The sequence below is a fragment of the Dromiciops gliroides genome, chromosome 3 (assembly GCF_019393635.1).
Source record: "Dromiciops gliroides isolate mDroGli1 chromosome 3, mDroGli1.pri, whole genome shotgun sequence".
Lineage (NCBI taxonomy): Eukaryota > Metazoa > Chordata > Mammalia > Microbiotheria > Microbiotheriidae > Dromiciops > Dromiciops gliroides.
This window is the reverse complement of record NC_057863.1, coordinates 639,773,616-639,796,447: the sequence shown is the minus strand read 5'-3', so window position 1 is coordinate 639,796,447 and position 22,832 is coordinate 639,773,616. Positions and strand designations below refer to the sequence as shown.

General features: G+C 47.7%; 1 protein-coding gene across 1 annotated transcript; it reads left to right on the top strand.

Annotated features, from left to right (window-relative positions):
• The first annotated feature begins 10,392 nt into the window (after nucleotides 1-10,392).
• Nucleotides 10,393-16,178, top strand: TMEM88B (transmembrane protein 88B). The gene is given in 3 exon segments (XM_043998646.1): nucleotides 10,393-10,988; nucleotides 10,990-11,181; nucleotides 13,239-16,178. Coding segments are annotated over 3 exon segments (558 nt in total). The 5' UTR covers nucleotides 10,393-10,910; the 3' UTR covers nucleotides 13,527-16,178.
• Nucleotides 16,179-22,832: the final 6,654 nt, after the last annotated feature.

The following is a 22,832-nucleotide window of genomic DNA, read 5'->3' as shown; positions in this document are numbered from 1 at the left end:
TCAGGTCCTCCTGAATCCAAGGCCAGTGCTTTATCCACAAAAATATTTTTTAACATTTATTTTTAAAATTTTTGACTCCTGAATGCTTTCCCTCACTTCCCTCCCCCCCTCCCACTGAGAAGGAAAGCAATCTGATATAGTTTATACATGTGCAGTGATGGAAAACATCAGGTCTGTCTCTAGGACTCCCAGTTTGATATATCCAGCCCTCATCTCTCTCCTGAGCTCCAATCACATGCCGCCAATTCCTTGTTCAGCATGACCTAGATGTACCATAGGCATCTCAAACATAACTAGCCCAAAATGGAACTCATCTCCTGTGCTATTCCCTGTCCCCCCCACCACCAACATTCCAACCCTTTTTACTTCCTCACTTTCCTGTTTCTGTCATGGGCACCATTTTCCATCCAGCCACCCAAGATCAGCACCTAGGAGTTCAATATCTTGTCCTCCACAGCCAATCAATTGCCAACTCTATTTCCATGACATCTCTCACATCCATTACTCTTCACATGACCACAAGTCTACTTTATTCAGGCCCTTGTCACCTCTCAACCATACTATTGGTATTCCCTGCCCCCAACATCCCCCTCATTTTGGGGGGGGCGGGGTTTTGGGGGTTTTTTTTCGGGGCAATGGGGGTTAAGTGACTTGCCCAGGGTCACACAGCTAGTAAGTGTCAAGTGTCTGAGGCTGGATTTGAACTCAGGTCCTCCTGAATCCAGGGCCAGTGCTTTATCCACTGCACCACCTAGCCGCCCCCATCCCCCCTCATTTTTATCCATCCTCCACTCAGAAGCCTGAAACAAATATCTAACCATGTCATTGCCTTCCTCAAGAAGTCTCAATGGCTCTCTATTGCCACCAGAGGAAAAAATTATGAGTGCCTTTGTCATTTAAAGTTCTTCTCAATAGGGCACCAACCTATTTTTCCAGATTAATTTCATATTAACCCCCATCATGTTCTCTTGGTTCCAGACAAACTAACCCACTCCATCTTCCCCATATCCAACAGTCCATCTCCTCCCTTCTTTCCTTTGCATCATCTCCTTTCAAGGCTCAGCCCAAGTACCTTTCTTTCTCAGAAGCTTTCCTGCTTCCCCTAAATTGGTACTGCTCTTCCTCTGCCTGAAATTGCTATATGTTTATTTATCTTGTGGACTTTTTGTGTTTATTGACCTGTGAACGTGTGTTTCCATCCATTTAAATGCAAACTTCTTGAAGTCAGGGATGGTTTCATTTCCCTGCACCTGGAACAATGCCTGGAAAACTATGTGCTCATGGAGTTGAACAGATTGGCTATTTTCACACTGTCCCACACCTAGAACATGCTGGGGAATGTTTAGAGGCAGCTAGGTGCGCCACAGTGCACACAGCGCTGGATCTACTGTTCCAGTCTGACCAGAGTTCAAACCCAAGCTCATATACTCAACTATCTGTGTGACCCTGGACAAATCACTTAACTTCTGTTTGCCTCAGTTTTCTCAACTGTAAATAAAGAGAATACTAGCCCCTATCTCCCAGCGTTATTATTATTATTATTATTTATTTTGGCAAACAATTTTTAGCTTTTTTTTTTTTGCGGGGCAATGGGGGTTAAATGACTTGCCCAAGGTCACACAGCTAGTGTCAAGTGTCTGAAGCTGGATTTGAACTCAGGTCCTCCTGAATCCAGGGCTGGTGCTTTATCCACTGGGCCACCTAGCTGTCCCCTGCATATGTTTTTTATTTGCTTACACACACACACACACACACACATATCATATCCTCCCCTCCTTGCCCCTCCTCTAGAATGTAAAGATTTTGACGACATGGATGATTTCATTTTTATATTTGTATTTCCTGCACCTAGAACAGCTCCTGGCTCAAAGAAGGCATTTCATAAATGTTCGTTGAATGAAGTCTAGACCAGTTTTGGGAAGAATTTTGGGGGGAAGGACTACACTGAATAGACATATGAAAGTTTAAAGCTCAGAACCCTCAGAGATTCCTCAAATCAACAAGTTTCCTCATGGGGCCAAAGTTTTAGGAAAATAGATTCCCTTAACTGGGAAGACTTGTATGAACTGATGTAAAGTGAAGTGAGCAGAACCAGTAATGACAACATTGTATGATGATCAGTTGTGAATGACAGCTATTCTCAGCAATCCAATGATCTAAGACAATTCCAAAGGACCTCATAATGGAAAGTGCTAATCACTTCCAGGGAAAGAACTGATAGAGTCTGAATGCAGATCAAAACATACTTATAAAAAACTTTATTTTATTTTTCTTGGGGTTTTTTTGTCTATTTTCTTTCACAACATGGATAATACAGAAATATGTTTTGCATGACTGCACATGGATAATCTATATCAAATTGCTTGCTTTCTCTGAGGGGAGAGAGGAAGGAGGGAGAAAAGTGGTTTTTGTTTGTTTGTTTTTTAAATTTTTTTTTTTAGTGAGGCAATTGGGGTTAAGTGACTTGCTCAGGGTCACACAGCTAGCAAGTGTCAAGTATCTGAGGCTGGATTTGAACTCAGGTCCTCCTGAATCCAGGGCCGGTGCTCTATCCACTGCGCCATCTAGCTGCTCCTGTGCTGCTTCTTTTTTTTGTTGTTTTGTTTCTTTTTTTATTGAGGCAATTGGGGTTAAGTGACTTGCCCAGGGTCACACAGCTAGTAAGTGTCAAGTGTCTGAGGCTGGACCTGAACTCAGGTACTCCTGACTCCAGGGCCAGTGCTCTATCCACTGCGCCACCTAGCTGCCCCCTCCTGTGCTGCTTCTTAAAGGGACAGAGGAACCAAGAGACAACCAGCTTTAAGAACCTCAGACCCAATATTCATGTCACCAGTCAAAGTTTCCTTCAGTTAATTGGGGGCATCTCAAATTACTTGAACGAGGAAACGGATATAAATACTACAAAAGGCCCTACCCCTGCCATAGTCTCTCTAACCTCTCAAACACAATCCATGCCAGCAAGGCCACACCAGCTACACCCACAGCACAACCTTGCCTGAGTAAGGTAACAGGTGCGGTTCTGTGTATGTACACTAGGTGGCAATGCAGCTTTGGGGAGCAAAAGGAAATTTGGGATTATCATGTCTATTGTCTCTACCACATAGTTTGACCCTCTCTAGACTAGTTTCCCTCCTGACAAAGAAAACTAATTAAGCAAAAACACAGGAACCCATCCTGATGGCCCTGCCCCCGAACCCACCTACCCTAGCCCCTGTGAGGAAGGAGCTACGTTTCATGATCTCTTCTCTGGAATCTTCACTGTTGTTTTTTCCCCATTATTCAGCAATCATTTCACTTAGAGAGTTTTCATCATTGTATCTATTACCCATCTAGTTCTACTTATTTCTCAGGGCATCAGTTCATACAAATCTTCCCAAATTTCTCTGAACTCTTCATGTTCCTCGTTTTTTACTGTGTAACAAACAAGCCATTGTCTTCATACACAATAGCTTTTTCAATCATTCCCTCGATTGAAACCCACTTTGTCTCAGGTTCTCTGGTACAAGAGAGGGCTGGTGCTATTTCTGTTTTGGTTTATGGATCCCAGTTCCCACCCAAGTAGGAGAAGGGAGAAGGGATGGCCAGGAGCTCCATATGGAGACAGATGAAGATTATGAATAGCAGAGAAAATGATGAGCTCAACTTTGCACTGGGCAGGGCAACAGCCTTCTTTTTTTTTTTTTTTTTGCGGGGCAATGGGGGTTAAGTGACTTGCCCAGGGTCACACAGCTGGTAAGTGTCAAGTGTCTGAGGCTGGATTTGAACTCAGGTACTCCTGAATCCAGGGCAGGTGTTTTATCCACTGCGCCACCTAGCCGCCCCCAGCAACAGCCTTCTTGAGTTGGCTCTTGAGCTTCTTCAGAGACCTTGTTGGACTCAGGACACTCCAGGGAGAAAAGAGAAAAAGACTATGGAAGGGGGGGACATGCAAGGAACCCCTCCCCATGTCCCTGGACTTTCCTGAAGTTCCAGAGACTGCTAGAAGGGACTGCCCCTGAGAGAGATTGTTCCCATCATTCTCTCTCCTCGAATGAGAGAAGCTAAGCTCTCATCTTGTTCCCAGCCAACAAGCTCAGTTATTCTTGTATATTCTTTGGTATGTTCTAATAACTTTTCCAGTTTCTGATTGCATGAATAAATGGTTTTACTCATTATTTGCTATTTGTAGTGGTCTTTTAGGTAACTATTATTTGGTGGGAAAGAGCTGGCCCATATAAGCCAAGGCTAGCCTCCTCCATAACCAGACCAGAGAGAGAGCTATTTGAGATGAGGCAGATGGAGATAATTTGCCCCTAATACTCCTCTCTGAGACTGGACAAAAGAGTGATCTCTTAAGATCGGAAGGGCTTCCCCACCCCCACCTCCCATCTCAGCTAGCATCCTAGAAGGGTAGATGCCGTCCTTGGTCCTCTTCTTTCCACAGAAGTGGCCCAGAGATAGAAAGATGATAGAATACCATATTTAGACTCCCCAAATAGCTGCTTATTAACTAGATATATATTTTCTTGATGGGGGTGGAGTGGGGAGGGTTAACATGTTATTAATGACAGGAATTTATGTATTTACTCTTTATTTTTTTTTGTTGGGGCAATGAGGGTTAAGTGACTTGCCCAGGGTCACACAGCTAGTAAGTGTCAAGTGTCTGAGGCCGAATTTGAACTCAGGTCCTTCTGAATCCAGAGCCAGGGCTTTATCTACTGCGACACCTAGCTGCCCCTACATATTTATTCTTACCAAAGGAGCTGATCTGGTCACATAGGCTTATAACTGGAAGAGACCTCAGAGACAGTCTAGTATGACTCATTTTTACAGGTAAAGGAACTGAGGCTAAGGTAGGGTGTGAACCCAGGGCCTCTGACCCTAGAGGCCGCATGTTTCCATGGCACCATTGTACATTGCTTCTTCCTCTTTTCTCTCTTCCCGTGTCTTCAGCATCCATAAGTCTGGGGAACTAGGAAGCTTGATGGGGACAAGACTTCCCTAGTCTCCCCTTCACTTGATCTCTTAAAGTGCCCCATTCATCTCCACGTTTGATGCCATTTCTTGACTTTATAGGTCCAGGAACTTCCCCTCAAGCCCAGAGAAGGAGTGACTTGGAGGGGACAAGGGAAGGGGAAAGTCTTAGTTTGGGGGTTTTTGCGTAAGACTCTCTATCTTCTCCTCCTCCTCCTCTTCCTCCCTCCTTGAGTAGAGGAAGACCTTGTGAGCTTCAGATGATTCCAAGATTCTCAGGCAGCCTGCTAGCATCCTAGCAGCTTCCCCAGGACAGCAGGATCCCCTGACTGGCAGGATCTGCATTGAGAGGCTAAAGGACCCTAGACTCAAGAAAGAAAGGCAGGCAGAGGGCAGCTGGGTGGCAAAGTGGATAGAGCACTGGCCCTGAATTCAGGAGGACCTGAGTTCAAATTCGTCCTCAGACACTTGACATTTACTAGCTGTGTGACCTTGGGCAAGTCACTTAACCTTCACTGCCCTGCAAAAAGAAAGAAAGAAAGAAAGGCAGAGTCCTACAAGGAGCCCAGCAGAAAAGTTACAGTATACATAAGGGGAATGTTGACAGTGGATTTTTGAGGGAATGTAACTAACTGTAATTTGTACTATATTTGCTGTTATTGTATATCTTTCTTTTTTCTGTGTGACACTGAATGAACTGAATGTCTCCTTTATCCAATCACTTTACAGTTACAAAACAAAACTAACAGGATTTTAAATAGTTCCAGGAACTGGACCAAGCCTTCTTTTTTATCCTATCTAATAAGGCATGTAGTAGGAGCTTAACAAATGCTAATTAACTAATTGATAAGATGCTGAGGCTGTTAGGCGGTTCAGTGGATTGGGCCTGGAGTCTAGAAAACCCAAGTTCAAATCTGGATTCAGATATTTTTTAGCTATGTGACCCTGGGCAAGTCGCTTAACCTCTGTTTGTCTTAATACACTGGAAAAGAACATGGCAAACCACTCTAGTATCTTTACTAAGAAAACCCCATGGACTATACTGTCATAAAGAGTTAGACACGTGGGGGGGGGGAGGGTGTCACACAGCCTAGGTGGGGCAGTGGATAAAGCACCAGCCCTGGATTCAGGAGGACCTGGGTTCAAATCTGACACCTCAGACACTTGACACTTACTAGCTGTGTGACCCTGGGCAAGTCACTTAACCCTCATTGCCCCCACAAAAAAAAAAAAAGAGTTAGACACAATTGATTGACTGAACAACAACAAAAAAGATTCTTTGGTTAGGATGGGGTAAATGTCTTTGCTAAAGATCTTTGTAACAGTTTAAAACATCCTTTTTATTTTGCTAAAAATGTGCCTTCTCTAAGTCTTCCTGCCCTACTCTAGGTCATGTAGCTCAGGAAGAGACTAGACATATGACATCTGTGGAATTGTGAGACATGCAAGTCCATTACCTACTAATGAGGTTATTTATCCAATGTACCTGTTTGTAACCTGTGCTGGCTTATCCGTGCAGTGGCTAGTAAAGACCCTGAAAAGTCTTTACATCTTGGGGATGCCAGCAGAAGGACTTCCAGGAGCTGTTACCCCATCTTTGCCACATATGCACTAAGCTTGAGCCCACTTTCCCCTGGACTCTAGATGTCTTGTGAAAATGTCACAGACTTTTTTGGAGGATTAGGGGGGTATTTTGTACAAACTATATTACCATAATAACTACCCATTTCTTTTTTGGGGGAGGGCAGGGCAATGGGGGGTTAAGTGACTTGCCCAGGGTCACACAGCTAGTGAGTGTCAAGTGTCTGAGGCGGGATTTGAACTCAGGTACTCCTGAATCCAGGGCCAGTGCTTTATCCACTGTGCCACCTAGCTGCCCCCATAACTACCCATTTCTAAAAGCTAATTCAGTCTGGATAATAAATGGATGTCAAATGATGAAAGAAATTATTAGTAACCAATGGTTTAGGGAGATCCAGTTTTCCCCTTTTTCTAAAGTCCTAACTTTTAAAAGTTCAGGCTATTGAAGGACATTGCTGATAATGAGATTGGACTAACTTTCTTGTTCAGACTCCAACTCAGGTGGAGTAGTCATTGTGTTCTGCTCAGGCTTGGGTGAGACATAAATTCTTCCCCAAGGCTGAGGAGAACTTAGAAATGGGTGACATAATCAAAGTTTAGGTCCAGCCCCTTATTGTAATAGTCATTCTCTCATTGTTAACCAATCAGGATTGATTCTTACCCTGGGGAACACCTGCTCTTCAAAGGCTATATAAACAGTCAGCCCATAGCCATGATTGTCTTTGGTCTAAGAGAGACAGCCAAATGACCATCCTTTTATTTTATTTTATTTTATTTTTTTGCAGGGCAATGGGGGTTAAGTGACTAGCCCAGGGTCACACAGCTAGTAAGTGTCAAGTGTCTGAGGCCAGATTTGAACTCAGGTCCTCCTGAATCCAGGGCCAGTGCTTTATCCACTGCACCACCTAGCTGCCCCCATCCTTTTATAATACACGTGATGGTCTTATTATTAAAATGATTAAATTACCCAGAAACTAGGTCTCTGAAACCTTTTTAAATGTTGTTGTTGATTGTCCCTTTGTTCTCGAAGAGGACCATGTTATCCAGGGGTGATGTCATGACTTGCACTGAATCAGATTTAAGTGAGCGAGGGCTGTACAAGGTCACCAACCTCACTCTCTCCTCTAGACCATCTGGGTCCAGTGACAAGATATACATCAGGATGACTGGAGATGGCCCCGGATATTTTAAGGCAATTGGGGTTAAGTGACTTGCCCAGGGTCATACAGCTAGTAAGTGTCTGAGATGAGATTTAAACTCAAGTTCTCTTGACTCCAGGACAGCACTCTATCCACTGCACTACCTAGCTGTCCCTGTGCCACTATGATAATCAGGGAAGGCTACCAATGGGGACTCTTAATATATGGTATTTAGAAAAATGCCCTCTCCTTCCTCCCCATTCCTTCAGGTCTAACCCTAATGCTCTAAGTGGAAACATAGCAACATGATCTGGGGACCCAGTCTGCTAGGGTCACTGTAGGGTGGGAGAATAGCCCCAGAGCAGGCATATAAAGCAAGTGTTCATTGAGTGTTTACTAGGGTCAAGGTGCTCTGGCTACAAATACAAAAGAAACCAGCCCTGAGCTCAATGAGCTTCTATTCTACAAGGGGAATACTGTATTATATGTTTGCAAATGAGAAAATTTAGGCTTTATACAAAATAAATACCTGGCAATGGGGGGAAGGGGAGGAGACTGCAGGGAACACTATATCTTATATCGTATTTATTATCTATGTCAATGTCCTTTCTCTACTCTAGCAGAATGAAGGCTTCTTGAGTACAAGACCTGTGTTATTATCTTTTGCTCTATTGGACCTTGAACATTTCAAGAGCTAAGTAAATCGAACTGAATCCTCAAGTCCGGCCTTACCCACCCCACCCCCCAAGCCCCATTTTACAGATGACGTCACTGAGGCTCATAGGGATGAAGTGGCTTGCCCAAGAGACTACAGAAAGTCAGTGGTGGATTGGAACCCATCAGGGGAACACCAAACTGTGCTAGTCTGTGAGGGTAGCAAAACGAAGGGCAGCTGACCAGGGAGATTATGATTTAACAATGGGGGAGAGTAGGATAAGTACAAAGATATGCATCACTCAAGGAAGAATATGCTAGGTGGCGGAAGGAAGAAGGAGACCTGAGTATCCCTTGGAGAGGCGGGGCTGGGAGGGTCCTGATAGACGGGGACAAGCCTGGGTTGGAAGCTGGAGGAGGGAGCTGTCCCAAGCTGAAGAGGCATCTCCAATGAGACTGAGGGTTAACACTGAATTTCCCAGCTCCACAGATGAGTGGGTCCTATTGCCTCATGAACCCCTCACAACTAGGCTCCATTTGTTCTCTAGCAACAGAAACTCCCAGAGGGATGGGTGGTCAGAGACAGAGGCCTGAGAATGACCGGAGAGGAACACTCCCTGGGCTGGGAAGGAAGACCTTTGGAAGGTCATTTCCCACTGACACCTCCAGTCCCATTCTGCCAGATGGGGCTTGTGTTCTCTATATCCAGTTGTTGAAATGCTAAGGTCTCCAGGCCACGCCACGCCCCCATCCCCATTGTCTCCAATGCCAGGCTCAGGATTCCAGGGCTTTGCCACCGATCCCCCCCTTGAACCCCTCCCCACTCCATGTTCTAACTGGGCCACATCTCTCCCTTCCCCCCAGCAGCTGTCCAAGGGACCACATACTTCACTGTTTCCAGGCACCACTTGACCTCACCAAGCACCCTTATCAACACTCATCTGCACTATTGCAATAGCTTTTTAATCGGACTCCTTGCCTACGGGAATACATCTTCCATACAGCTGCCAAAATTATTTCCCCAAGTCACAGGGCTAACCATGTTCTTTCTTAGGAAACAAAAAACAAAAAAGACCCTTTGAACGGCTCCCCTTTTCCCTCCAGGATAAAATGTGGACTATTTAGGCTGGAATACATTTCCCAAGATGCCCAACTTTCAGGACACAGGGGACTCCTTTCTCTTTCCAACCTCATTTAGTGATGGGTCTGGGCTTGGGAAGATGGGGTAAGGCGGGCTGGTGAAGTAGAATGAGGGTGAGGACATATATTCCCTGCCCTCATCCACACTGTTCATTATTTGACTAGTCCTCTTAATAGGGATGTATGGAGCCTTGAAATGGACAGCTAGGTGGCACTGCAGTGGATAGAATGCCAGACCTGGAGTCAGGAAGACTCATCTTCCTGAGTTCAAATCCAGCCTCAGACACTTACTAACTGTATGACCTTAGGCAAATCACGCCATCCTTTTTACCTCAAGTTCTTCATCTGTAAAATGAGCTGGAGAAAGAAATGGCAAACCACTCCAGTAATCGTTAAGAAAACCCCAAATGGGGGTCACAAAGAATCACACATGACTGAAAAATGACTGAACAGCATGGCGCCTTTAAAAATGAATTCTTCCAATAAATATTGCAAAATTACAAAACAAAGGTTGGTCCCAAAGAAAATATGGATGATTCTTCCTGTTTCTTTCTAGAAGTGGGAGATCCATGGGTGTTGAATGTTGTGTATATTATCAGATTTGTTTTCATATGTTAATTAGCTTTGATGATTTTTTTTTTCTTTTTAAAAAAATTCTTTGTTCTATGGGACAGCTCTTTGGGAGAGGAGAGAAGGATGAATAAAGGGAGAATTTAGGCAGTGTTAAAAGAAATCAATTTAAATTATTTTTTTAAAGGGTGATTTTAGGGTCCTCTTTTCATTGGAAAGGTACGGTTCTAGAATGAAGTCAGGGGTGTTGACCTCTTCCCAAAGGTAGGACAGTTTCCACCCTGCTCCTAGAGTTGGTTAGCAGAGGCAGTGAGAGATTCAAGCATTGGCATCTGTGGGCAAGGGGTGAGGGAGGGAATTGTGGGCAGTGAGCAGCATGAAGGCATGGCTGGGGTGGAAGGGAGGGGGGGAGTTGAAGCAGTTGCCTTTAGAAGCATCACAATGAGCTGAGACTGTCTTCAGTTATTCTCTCCAAGCAGCCCCAGCTCTCCGCCTGCCTTGGGTGAAGGGGACAAGGTGCTTGGGGGTGGGGAAGGGGGAGAAACACTCAATGCAGAAACAACAGGGACTTCTCTGGCCTGCAAATGATTGATCTTCCTATCCCTGAGTCGGAGCCTATACCAGGAGCCCTCCAAGAGGTTGGTTGCGGACGGACAGAGGGGTCTGGAGAGACAGCTGAGGGTTAACCACCTGAAAGGATCGAAGATCTACCTTTAAGGAGACAGCAGAAACCAAGACCCCAGAGGAGAAAAGAGTTCAGCAGTCCTAGGGCCGGAGGGAGGGGCATGCCCCCAAAGAGAGCGAGGAGGTCAAAGCCACAGGGGCTGAGGGGACTGAGACCTGCCCGAATTGTCTTCTGAAGACTGTGCCAGGATGGCTGAGCCGGAGCTGGAGGCAGAAGCGGAGGATGGGGTGTCAGACACTTCGCCCATGCTGCCTGGCCCCCGCTCCCCTCCGCCTGAAGGTTCCCCACCTTCACCCAGAGCCCCTCGGTCCTGCTGGGCGCTGCCTCTGGGCGCTGATGCTGGCCACTGCCAACCTGACCCTCCTCTTTCTCCATCTGCTGCTGCCCACTGCTGTGTTCTCTCTGGCTCTGCTGCCGTCTGCTGCTGTGGTCTATCTGGGTTTCCACTGTCACTCCAGGGTGAGCGGGAGAAGAAGGGAGGAGGGGGTGGAGGAGGCCAAGCCAGGGTTGGTAGTGGAGGGGTGAATAGACCTGAATTGGGTTCGGAGTTTGAACCATAGGATTGAAGAGATCTAGAGGTACTGGGGCTCAGGGAATGAGGGGGCTGGACTCTAGGACAAAGGAGGAGTAACAGGGCTGAGGTCTGCAGGGGGAAGGGGCCCCTAGAGTCAAGGGTGGAAAACAGAAGGGTGAGGACAACATAGCCCTGGGTCTCCTTGGATGGGGGTGGGTGGGTCTGAGGCCCCTGGGGGAACCAAGGGATGTGCGGCCAGAGATCCAAGGGCCCTCAAGGAGAGAGGGTGGGTGGTCTGGGCTGTGACCTGGTCGGGGGAGCCCCAAAACTGGACAAACCAGCCCCAGGTTCTGGGGACTCTGGAATAAAAGGCAAGTAAGCAAGACCCTGTCAATCTAGGGTTCAGGATTTGAAAACAGCCACAGCTCTGTGTGTGAGGCCTCACAAAGGGGCTGCTTTTTAATTCTACGGCTCAGGTAGGGGCAGGATAGACAAGGGTGACCTGGGGTGGCTTCCACCCTTGAACCCTTTCAGAAAATCTGGTCTCCAAAGGGTTAAGAAGGCTGAGGTTTCACTAGGACCTTTGTCTCAGTAGGGTGAGAAGATCTATTGTTTGGCAAGGGGAAGGGGAGGGAGAACCAGCTCTCTGCCCTTCCCTGCTCCCAAGGGCCTCCCCTCCTGGTACCAGGGGCCACCAGATGGCAAAAGGATAGGGCCACTAAAAGGGCTTCAGGGAGCCAAAGATTGTCCTAGTCAGAGTGTCAGTGTGTGTGTGTGTGTGTGTGTGTGTGTGTGTGTGTGTGTGGTGTTGGGGGGAGGGTGCTGCTATTGTTTAGTTGCTTCAGTTCCACTCTGTAGGGGGAGTGGAGTGTTTGTTGTCCTGTACCAATCACCTACTATGTGCCCCGGCACTTTGTGTTCAGGTCCTGCAGATAAAAAGACAAAAAACTGAAATGGTCCCTACCTTCGGAGAGTTGACATTCTATAAGGCGAAACAACCCGGCCACCGGTCTCTCCTTATTTTCTTTCCTTTCTTCTACTCTCTAACTGGGCAGTTAGTCTTCTCTCTTCTTCTACAGATACAACGCAAAGTAGGTAGGAGGCAGAAACAGATATACAAGGAGAGGGGAGGGAGTATAAAAAGAATAACAGAGGACATTTATATAGTGCTTATTATGTGCCAGGAACTGTTCTAAGAGCTTTACAAATATTCTTTCATTTGATCCTCACAACAACCCAGGGAGGTAGGTACTATTATGAGCAAACAGGGTGAAGTGACTTGCCCAGGGTCACACAGACAGTAAGTATCTGAGGTCATATTTGAACTCAGGTCTTCCTGACTCTGGGTGTGGAGCTCGGTCCACTGTGCCACCTAGCTGGGGTACCTTCTAACCCTGGGACCTGAGCCTAGATGGAGGAAGGGGGAGGTTAGAGGAGAGGGAGGGAGGAAGCTGGGGGAAAGGGGAGGGGAGTCAGGAGAGCAGGGTTTGAATGGAGGACAGAAATGAGGGAGAAGGAAAATTTGGCTGAAGGAGGGAGGGGCTGAGGTAGATCATAGTAGCTGGGGGGTGGTCTCCCCTCTCCTTTCCCCAGCTCCTCTTGCAGGGAGGAGTAAAGGCTGGGGGAGGTGGTGGCAGAATTGAGTAGGAGAGGACCCTGAGGTTTCAAGAATAGACAGGATTGGGGAACATTTGGGGATGGCAGGGGAGTCCCAGGAAGTCCCAGTCCAGGCCTACAAGAGAGGGGGGTGCTGTGTCTGTGCTATGTCGGTGACCTACTCCCTCCCCACAGTGGAAGGGAAATTCAGTGTCTGACTGACCCCTCCCAGGGTAGACTGGGGGTGCTATGTATGTGTCCCATGCCTTCCCACAATGGAGGGGGGGTGCGCTGTCTGTACCCCACCCCTTCTCACAGTAAGGGGGTGCTATGTCGGTGACCTACTCCCTCCCACAGAAGAGGGGGGTGCTGTGTCTGTGCCCCACCTTCCCTCCTCCCTCTCCAGGTGCTGCGCTCCGAGTCCCCCCCATGCCGCGCCCTGCTGGACGATCGCAGCTCGTCTGCGCTCATTGTCCTGGGCTTCCTGACGCTGCCCCCTCTGCTGGTGCTGGCCTCAGCTGCCTATGGGCGTCTGATCCGCCGTCTGTGCCCGCTGCTGCCGCCGCCGCCCTGGGCCACAGCCTGTGCCCGTGGTTCCTCAACCAAGCCCCAGGGAAGCTGCCTAGAATCCCAAGGAAGCTGCCTGAAAACCCAGGGCAGGGAGGGCGACAGCCAAGCCCGGGATTGGGTGTGAGTGAGGCGTGATCAAAGAGCCCGGACCGGAGGTCCCAGAGACGCTGTGCCCCAAGTTTCTGAACTCCCGGCTCCAGCTCCCCACCACGGCATCCCAAAGCCATCTCTCATTCTCCATTCCCAGATGCTGGAGGGTCCCTGTTCCCAGCCCACCTCAAACCCGGTGTCCTGCAGCCTGGAACTCCTAGAGATACATGGGCTCTCCCTTGTTCTGGGGGGCCTAAAATACCTCCTCTCTGGAAAGGACCTATGAGTCCATAATCCAAGACTTCCCCTCACCAGAACACCACCTCCCCCTCAAATCTTCAGTCTCAATTCAAATGTTCCCGCTGAAAACCCCAAAGTTCCCTACCCCCTACCAAAGCCCCCTGCTTCCCAGCAAGGTGCTAGAGGCCTGGGAACCTCAGGAGGTCCAACAGCCCTGCCCTTGAGGCACTCTGAACTCCACTGATGACCTCACCTTCAACTCCCCCATGGCCTCATTCCCCTGAGATTCTTCCCACAACCCCTACTCACTTGGGTTTCCTGGACCACTTCTGCCTGAGCAGACACAACACCCAGAGTGTCTCCGTCCCTGCCCACTCAGCCCCAGATTCAGCCCCCTCCAGCCCAGCTGTCCACTTTCCCCCCAAGTTCCAGATTTCCAGGCCCTCCGTTCAGGAAGCTCGCTTGGGACATAGGTCCAGTGCCACCTGGACTCTTGGCCTGGAAAGCACCCGATTAAGCACCTTTGTTTGTCCCTCAAGAGCCTGTTCTTCACTAGCATGCTCCCTCCCCCACCCACCTTCTTGTTTTCTGCTTTGAGAGCCAATAAAATGGAGCCTCAGGACCAACTTTGTGTTCTGGGGGGGAGGCAGGGGATGGGGAGAACTGCACTCAGTTTCTGGGCCTACCAGCAGTCCTTGGGGGTGGGTGGGCCATGGAGGAAAAGAATCAGGACCCCGGGGAGTCATCCATCCCTGATTCCAGACTCTCCACCTCACCCCACATGCCATCCTCAAACAGAGAAGGAAAGATTGGCACAAAACCTTGCTGATCCCCCTTTTCCCCATCCCCCAGGTCAGTAAACAGTAAAATGAAAGCTTCTTGAAGACAAGGACTGGTTTTAATTCTTATCTCTGTACTCTTATCTCCAGGATATCTACAAACCACTTAGCACAATGCCTGGTGCAAGTAAATAGGGGGAAGGGGGAAAGGGAATAAGCATTTATCTAATGCCTACTATGTACCATGTAGTATGGGGTATATGGGGCATATGGGGGAGTGTGGGGGTGAGGGCCTGCCAAGCTGCTTGCTCATCTACTTTTCGTGTCCACATGATTCACCCCAACCCTCACCCAAGGCTCCAAGAAGCTGTAGCAAATGCAGTGGCCATACCCTGGTAAACTGTCATGGCAGATGAGCTAAACCAGGTTGAGGGTAACTGATGGGCCACAAAAGTCATCAGTGAGTTGGGGGTGTCTACCCCAAGCATGTGAAGACTTCCCCTGTCAAAATGGGTGGATGAGGGGCAGCTAGGGTGGTGCAGTGGATAGAGCACCAGCCCCTGGAGTCAGGAGGACCTGAGTTCAAATTCAGCCTCAGACACTTGACACTTACTAGCTGTGTGACCCTAGGCAAGTCACTTAACCCCAGTTGCCTCACCAAAAAACAAACAAACAAAAAAGGGCAGATGAAAATAGTTTGTTCCAATGGCTGTGAAGGTGGCTGGAACAGGGGCTGTGGAATGCCCAGAGCTCCGTTAGCCCTCAAAGACGCCAAGGTCCTCCACTACATCCCGGGCCATCACCCCGGTCCTGACTTTGTCCAGCCCCTGGACTTCAATGAGTCTGGAAGAGGAGATCGAGGCTGCTGACTTTGTGCTGACTTTGGTGCGCCTCTGCCTCACTTAAATCCAATTCACAAACGATTCAGGAGGTGATGTCATCGGTTCTCTCTTCAAAAATGATGGACGGACAGGCAACTATGTGCCAGGAACTTTGCTAAAATGGTTTGTAGACATTACAGATATCTCATGTAATTCTCACAATAACCTTATAATGTAGATCCTGTTATTACACCCATTTTACAGTTGAGGAAACTGAGGCCGACAATGGTTAAATGACTTCCCTTGAACTTATTCAACCCTTGTTAGGTTCAGATCCTCCGCCGGTTACTGCCTGTGTGACTTTGAATAAGTCCCTCAACCTCCTTGGCCTTCAGGTTTGTGATCTATAAAAAGGGAAGAGAGTGACCAGCTGATCTCCATGGTCCCTTCCGGGGACCACTCAAGGACTTTGTGAAGTCAAGGGACTGTCAAACCCATTGGACAAACACACCATAGCCTCTAGGAGCCGGAAGGGGCCTCAGAGACCACCTGCTCCAACCAGGACCTAACCAAGATCCTCCCCTGGCAAGTGGTCATGCAGCAGCAACTGGAGGACCCCCAGGGAAGGGAGTCCTAGAATGCTGGGGGTGGGCCACTCCACTGCTAAGCACATCTTATGGTTAGGAAGTTCCCACTGACTTAATAGAAATCTCTCTGGTTTCCAATCCGATCCCAGTCTTACTGTCTGCAGAACAAATCTAGTCCTTAGGAAATATCTAGGTTGTACCAGATTTCAAGCTCACCTGATGACTCTTTTTTTGGGGGGGGGAGGAGTGGCAAGGAGATGGGGAGGAACCAAACCTGTGATTTCATTGTGTTAAGGGCTAAAATTCTAGCTAAACTGTCTAAAATATCTAATGAGTGGTCGCCAATAAATTATAAGCTTTAGCAAGAGTTAGACTTTTAAGCATTTATTAAGGAGAATAAGAATTTGGGTAAAGAGAGAGAGAAAGGCCTAGATTCCTATCTATTAAAGGGAGAGCACATTTCTAGCTCCACTCTCCACCAGAGTCCTCAGGAAAGAGCGCGAGACTGAGCGCCAGTCTCTTCCTTCCTCCTCCCACTAGCCCGCGTCACTTCCTGACTCCTGGTCTTGCCCTCAAAGACCTTCCCTTCATGGGCAGAACTCTTCTACAGTAAGTATCCAGCAGGTGGCGTTATTCCAATCGTTACAATTGGTATAGGCAACTCCCACTAAGAACACTCCCTCCAGGATGCCCATCCATTGGGGAATGGCTGAACAAGTTGTGGTATATGAATGTAATGGAATACTGTTGTGCTATAAGAAATGATGAGGTGGCAGATTTCAGAAAAACCGGAAAGACTTAAGTGAACTGATGCTGAGTGAAGTAGTATAACCAGGAGAACATTGTACACAGTGAAAGCAACATTGTATGATGATCAACTGTGATAGACTTAGCTCTTCTCAGCAATACAATGATCCAAGACAATTCCAAAGGACTCATGATGGAAAATGCTCTCCACATCTAGAAAAAAAAAAAACTGTGGAATCTAGATGCAGATTGAACCATACTGTTTCTACTTTTTTTTTTCTTTTTTGAGGTTTTCCCCTTTTGTTCCAATTCTGATTTCACAACATGACCAATGCAGAAATATATTTAATGGGATTGTGTATATATAACCTATATCAGATTGCTTTCTGTCTTGGGAAGGAGGGAAGGAGAAAAATTTGGAACTCAAAATCTTATAATAAAAACAAATGTTGAAAACTATCCTTACATGTAACTGGAAAAAAAGAAAATATTATTAAGATAAGAAAGGAAGAAAGAAAGAGAGAGAAAAAGAAAGAAAGAAAGAAAGAAAGAAAGAAAGAAAGAAAGAAAGAAAGAAAGAAAGAAAGAAAGAAAGAAAGAAAGAAAGAAAGAAGAAAGAAAGAAAGAAAGAAAGAAGAAAGGAAGGAAGGAAGGAAGGAAGGAAGGAAGGAAGGAAGGAAGGAAGGAAGAAAGAAAGAAAGAAAGAAAGAAAGAAAGAAAGAAAGAAAGAAAGAAAGAAAGAAAGAAAGAAAGAAAGAAAGAAAGAAAGAAAGAAAGAAAGAAAGAAAGAAAGAAAGGAAGGAAGGAAGGAAGGAAGAAAATAAGAAAAGAACACTCCTTCAGCAATGCATCTGCATTGTAGGGTGGTAGAAAGAGCTGACCTCAATTTGAGTCAGGAAGACCTAAATTCAGATCCCATCGCAGCTGGGCTTCCGTTTCCTCCAACTATAAAACGAGGGGGATGGACTCAATGTCCTCTAAGGCTCCCTCCAGCTCTCATTCTGTGATCCTATATGGTCTGACAACTAAATAGTTAAATGATTTCCCCTAGGTCTCTTGGGTCATATGCATTAAAGTCAGTACTTGATCCCAGGTCTTCCTGACCAGTTCTCCATCCACCACACTACACTCCCTCTCCACTAAGAACACAAAAAGGAATACTGGCAGAGTTCCTGCCTGCAAGAGGAGGGGGGGTGGTTTAAGCACCTACTATGTGCCAAGTGTTTATAAAATACTCCATTTGATCCTTGCAACCACCCTGGGAGATAAGTGCTATCTTATGCTCATTTTCAGTTAAGAAAACTGAGGTAGAAAGAAGTTAAGTGATTTGCCCAGAGTCACACAGCTAATAAGTGCCTGAAACCAGATTTAAACTCAACTTCTTGACTCCAACCCCAATATTCTATCCACTGTGATCTACTAGAGTAGATACATGTACCCCTCAAATTACTGAATGACAAAGAAGGAAAAATAGGGCAAGTATAAAGTCCCTAGGAACTTTCTTCCCCCCCCCCCCACCTCCTGCAATTAACCATAGGAATTTGGAGAATTACTGCAGTGATGGCTCAAAGGGGAAGGGATGTCTTCGGAAGGCAGTGGAAAAGCATGCTGGAAGTGGAGTCAGAGGAGATGAGTTCAAGGGCCGGCTCTGTCAATACCCGAGTGACCTTGGACAGGGGGACCTCAGTTTCCTCCTTTGTAAAATGAGGGGATTGGATTGGATGGTCTCTAGAGTCCCTTCCAGTCTTTTTTTTTTCTTTTGGCAGGGCAACGGGGGTTAAGTGACTTGCCCAGGGTCACATGGCTAGTAAGTATCAATTGTCTGAGGCCGGATTTGAACTCAGGTCCTGAATCCAGGGCCGGTGCTCTATCCACTGTGCCACCTAGCAGGCCCCTCTTCCAGTCTTAATAATAATAGTTGATATTTATATAGTATATATGTATACACACATATACATACATACCTGCATACACATGTGTGTATACACTCGTGCTTTATAAACACTATATCATTTAAGCCTTATGACAACCCCCACAGGTAGATGTTTTAGAACGAGGATCGGGCAGAGATGGAAAGGGGTAGTCTGTTCCAGGTGCTGGGAAACAGTGTGAATAACAGCAGAAGAATGGGAACTCTGAGCTGTCCAATTTTGTCCAGCAGTCGACAGCATCCCAGAAGAGTAGCAGGAGATAAGGAAGATGGTTGAGATGAGGGGGGTGCCAGATCATGGGAGAGCCTTGAATCTCAAAGGCAGGAGTTTCCATGGAATGCTATTCAAGGTTTTTGGAAGAGGGACCAGTTAATGGAGGGAGATTACACTGGCACCTTTGATGTTCCTAGAAAAGACACACCAGTTTCAGCTCTGGACATTCTCATTGGCCTGTCTCCCGTGCTTGAAATGCTTTCCCTCTGCATCTCTGTCTCCTGGCTTCTGTGTTTTCCTTGGAATCCCGACTAAAATTTCATCTTTTGGAAGAAAACTTTTCAACCCCCTTTAATACTAGTGCCTTCCCTCTGCTAATTATTTCCTAGTTATCGCGTCTGTATCTCGTTTGTACATAATTATTCGTATGTTATCTTCCCCATTAAACTGTGAACTCCTATAGGGCAGGGATTGTTTTTTTGCCTTTCTTTGGTATCCCCAGGGTTTAACGGAGTAGCTGGCACATAGTCAGGGCTTAATTGTTGGCTGACTGAGTGGAGGGAGGCTGGAAGCAGAGAGGTCAGGGAGAAGGCTATCAGAACCATTCAGGTCAGAGACGATGAGGAACCTGCACTAGAATGGTGGCCATCAGGGGCAGCTAGGTGGCGCAGTGGATAAAGCACAGGCCCTGGATTCAGGAGGACCTGAGTTCAAATCCAGCCTCAGACACTTGACACTTACTAGCTGTGTGACCTTGGGCAGGTCACTTCACCCTCATTGTCCCACAAAACAACAACAACAAAAGAATGGTAGCCATCTACAGGGAAAGAAGGGGCTGGATGCCCCCTGGAGAGCTTGAGGAGGTTGGAAGGACAAGCCTTGGGGACTGATTAATCAGTGGGGGCGTGGGGGTCAGAGGGCAGAGAGAAGAGTAAAGATGACACCATGCCTGGGGATGGTGGGGCCACGGAGGCTGAGGAATCTCCAGAAAGATAAATCACCCTCAAGAAGCTTCTGAGTCTTAATCCTTAGAAGTTCTCAGAAGAAATTCTGGCAGGCAGAGGGAGGGGATCAAGTAGCATAAGCAAGGGAATAAAGTTGGATTCCTTAGATTTTGGGTTTTTTCTCCACTCTAAAAAAGGCCAGGTCTTAATACTCAGGCTAGCCAGAAGATGGCGCCTGAGGCTGGACAGGCTTGGGCCATCTCTTAAGGAGAAATTTAAGAGGGGGCATCTGCGAGGATTAAGCACTGGCCCTGGATTCAGGAGGACCCAAGTTCAAATCCGACTTCAGACACTTGACATGTGCTAGCTGTGGACCCTGGGCAAGTCACGTAACCCTCATTGCCCTGCAAAAAAAAAAATACTATATATGTAACTGGGGGAAAATAAAATATTATTTTAAATGTTGTTGTTTTTTTTAAAGAGATGTATGCAAAATAGCATGTAAGTAACTAAAGTGGCTCTTTACTGGGGGGGGGGGGAGGGAGAGAGTGAATGGAGGAAACCCAAGCTTCGGGAGCTGGGCTGGTTGGAGTCCAGAGGGCCTTCCCATTGTCCCTCAGTTCCTCCACTCAGGAGCCCCCTCCCCATCCTCCCCTCAGTTGCCCCTCCTGGCCCACAGACAGGCTCTTTTTTGCTCAGCGGAGACCAAGGTGGGAACTGCAGCCGGCTGAGCCCCCCTCCAACTCAGTCTCCGACCTCTCTCTTTCCTTGTCTCTCCCCTGACTGCACCCTCACCCCGCTCAATCTCCACCCCACTTCTGCTCAGCCCCTGCTCTGTTGGCCCCATCTCTCCTGCCCCAGCTCTGTGCCTTGTCTCTCCTCTTCCCTCATTGTCTCCCCCTCCTTCCTTTTCTTTCCCCTGTTTCTGCCCTCATGTCTCTGTCTCATTTCTGCCCTTTCTTCCATCATCTCTTCCCCCAGGCCCCTTTTCTGCCTAATGTGTTTCACATCCGGGGCTTAGCTCAGCAGCTGGCATATAGTAGGCACTTAATAAGTGTCGATTGATTGGTTGATATCTCTCTCCTAGCTTGCTCATCTCCGCCCTGTCTTCCCCCCATATACCTTCTCACTTTGTCTTGTCTCCCCACTCCAATCTTTGTTTCTAGGCAGGGAGAGGAAGAAGGAAATGAAACCAACAGCAACAGCAAGAAGCATTTACACAGTACTTGAAAATATGTAAAAGCACTTTATATACATTATAGATACAATATTATATCTTTATTATATACATTATATACCATAGACAATATTATAAACATACAAAATATGTGGAGGGGTGTATATATATTTATATATAATCTAATTTGGTCCTCAAAACAACCCTTGTAAGATCGGCATTATTCTTTTTTTTTCCGTGGGGCAATTGGGGTTAAGTGACTTGCCCAGGGTCACACAGCTAGTAAGTGTTAAGTGTCTGAGGTCACATTTGAATTCAGGTCCTCCTGAATCCAGGGCTTGTGCTTTATTCCACTTCGCCACCTAGCTGCCCCAGATCGTCATTATTCTTATCTCCAGTTCATAGATAAGGAAGCTGAAGGTGAGACACCTGGCCAGGGTCACATGGCTAGTAAGTGTCTGGGGGAAGATTTGAACTCAGGTCTTCCTGACTCCAAGTCAGGGCTCGATGGCCGGGAGAATCAGAGGCTCATCTATTAGAGCTGAAGAGGACCTCAGAGACTGTCTTGAAGCCTCTCTTTTTACAGATGAAACAAAGTCCAAGGAAAGGGAAGTGTCGTGCCTCAGGTCACAGAGAGATCAAGCAGGAGAGGCCAGGAGGGAGGCCTCAGACTACTAGTACAGTGCCTTTCCCACTGAACCGCACTGCCTCATGACTATTTCCAGCAGTGATTTGCCCTCCCTTTAATCCTGCCCAGCAGATGGGGGCCCTCGATGAGATGACTACATGGAAAGACCAAGGAGGGAACCCCCGAGGGATCGCTGAAGCCTTTGGCTTGGGCCGGGCCTGGGCTGGCCTCAGGATCAGCAAAACAACAGCTGGGGCCAGAGGGCGGAGGAGGATTAGAAGCAGGGCTGAGTTTGCCTGTGCCTGGGAGGCCCGCGCCCCACTTTGGTCCAAAATCAGGTGAAGAGAGATTGGACATCTGGGGGCCTAAAGGCATCCAGACTTGACTTCAGGCCATAGTGGGGGGGGGGGGGGCTTAGCAGCAGCACTGCGTGGGAAGCAGAGGGAAGCCAAGGGGGAGGGGTGGCTAGTGACTATTAGGACCACTTCCTAAAGGTATTTCCCAGGGCCGAGGGAGCCCCAGGAGATCAGCCAACTCCACAACAACCATTGTTTTCCCAATGTCTGTTGGCCTCCTAAGATTCTAGGACCTCCTGCAAACAGGCCATCAGTGAACCCTAGGGTAAGGAAGGGGATGCTTCCCGTCCCATGCCCCCAGGACCATAAAAGAGGCCAGAATCAAGGGGGTCAGAGAATTGTAGGAGGCAGGAGGAAGGGAGTCAGGGGAGACCAGAAGCTGGGAGAAGAGAGACAAGTTCAGAGGTGCAAAGATAGGGCACAAGAGAAAAGAGTAGGGGGGTAAGGAGAGGAGGGGGAGCTGGCTATCCTGTCAGGAGAGTCAGGAAGAAGGGGGGGGGGGAGGAATCAGGCAGGCTGGAGCAAGAGCTTAAGGGAGGAGGGAGGCTGAAGAGAAGGAGGCTGGAGGAAGGAGATGGCAGTAGGGGAGAGGGACAGAGTGTCCCTGGGACAGGAACAGAGCCTGGCTGAGGAGATAGAAGGAGGGCAGAGAGGAGGGAGGCAGAGGCTGACCAAGCAGAAGGAACAGCCCAGAGGAGGGCTGAAAGGGAGGAGAGGACGAGGGGAGCAGGCTGGGCCTCAGGCTCCCTCCCAGCAGCCCCCACTCCTGAGTCTAGCACATGCAACCTGTAAGAGGTCCCTTCTCCCGCCCCATTTCTATCCCTCCTGTTGTCCCCACGGGCAGGGGCCTTCGATGAGAATCACACCTCGGTGGGCCTAAGAATCCCTGCCCTCCGTCTGCCTTCTCTTTCTGCTGT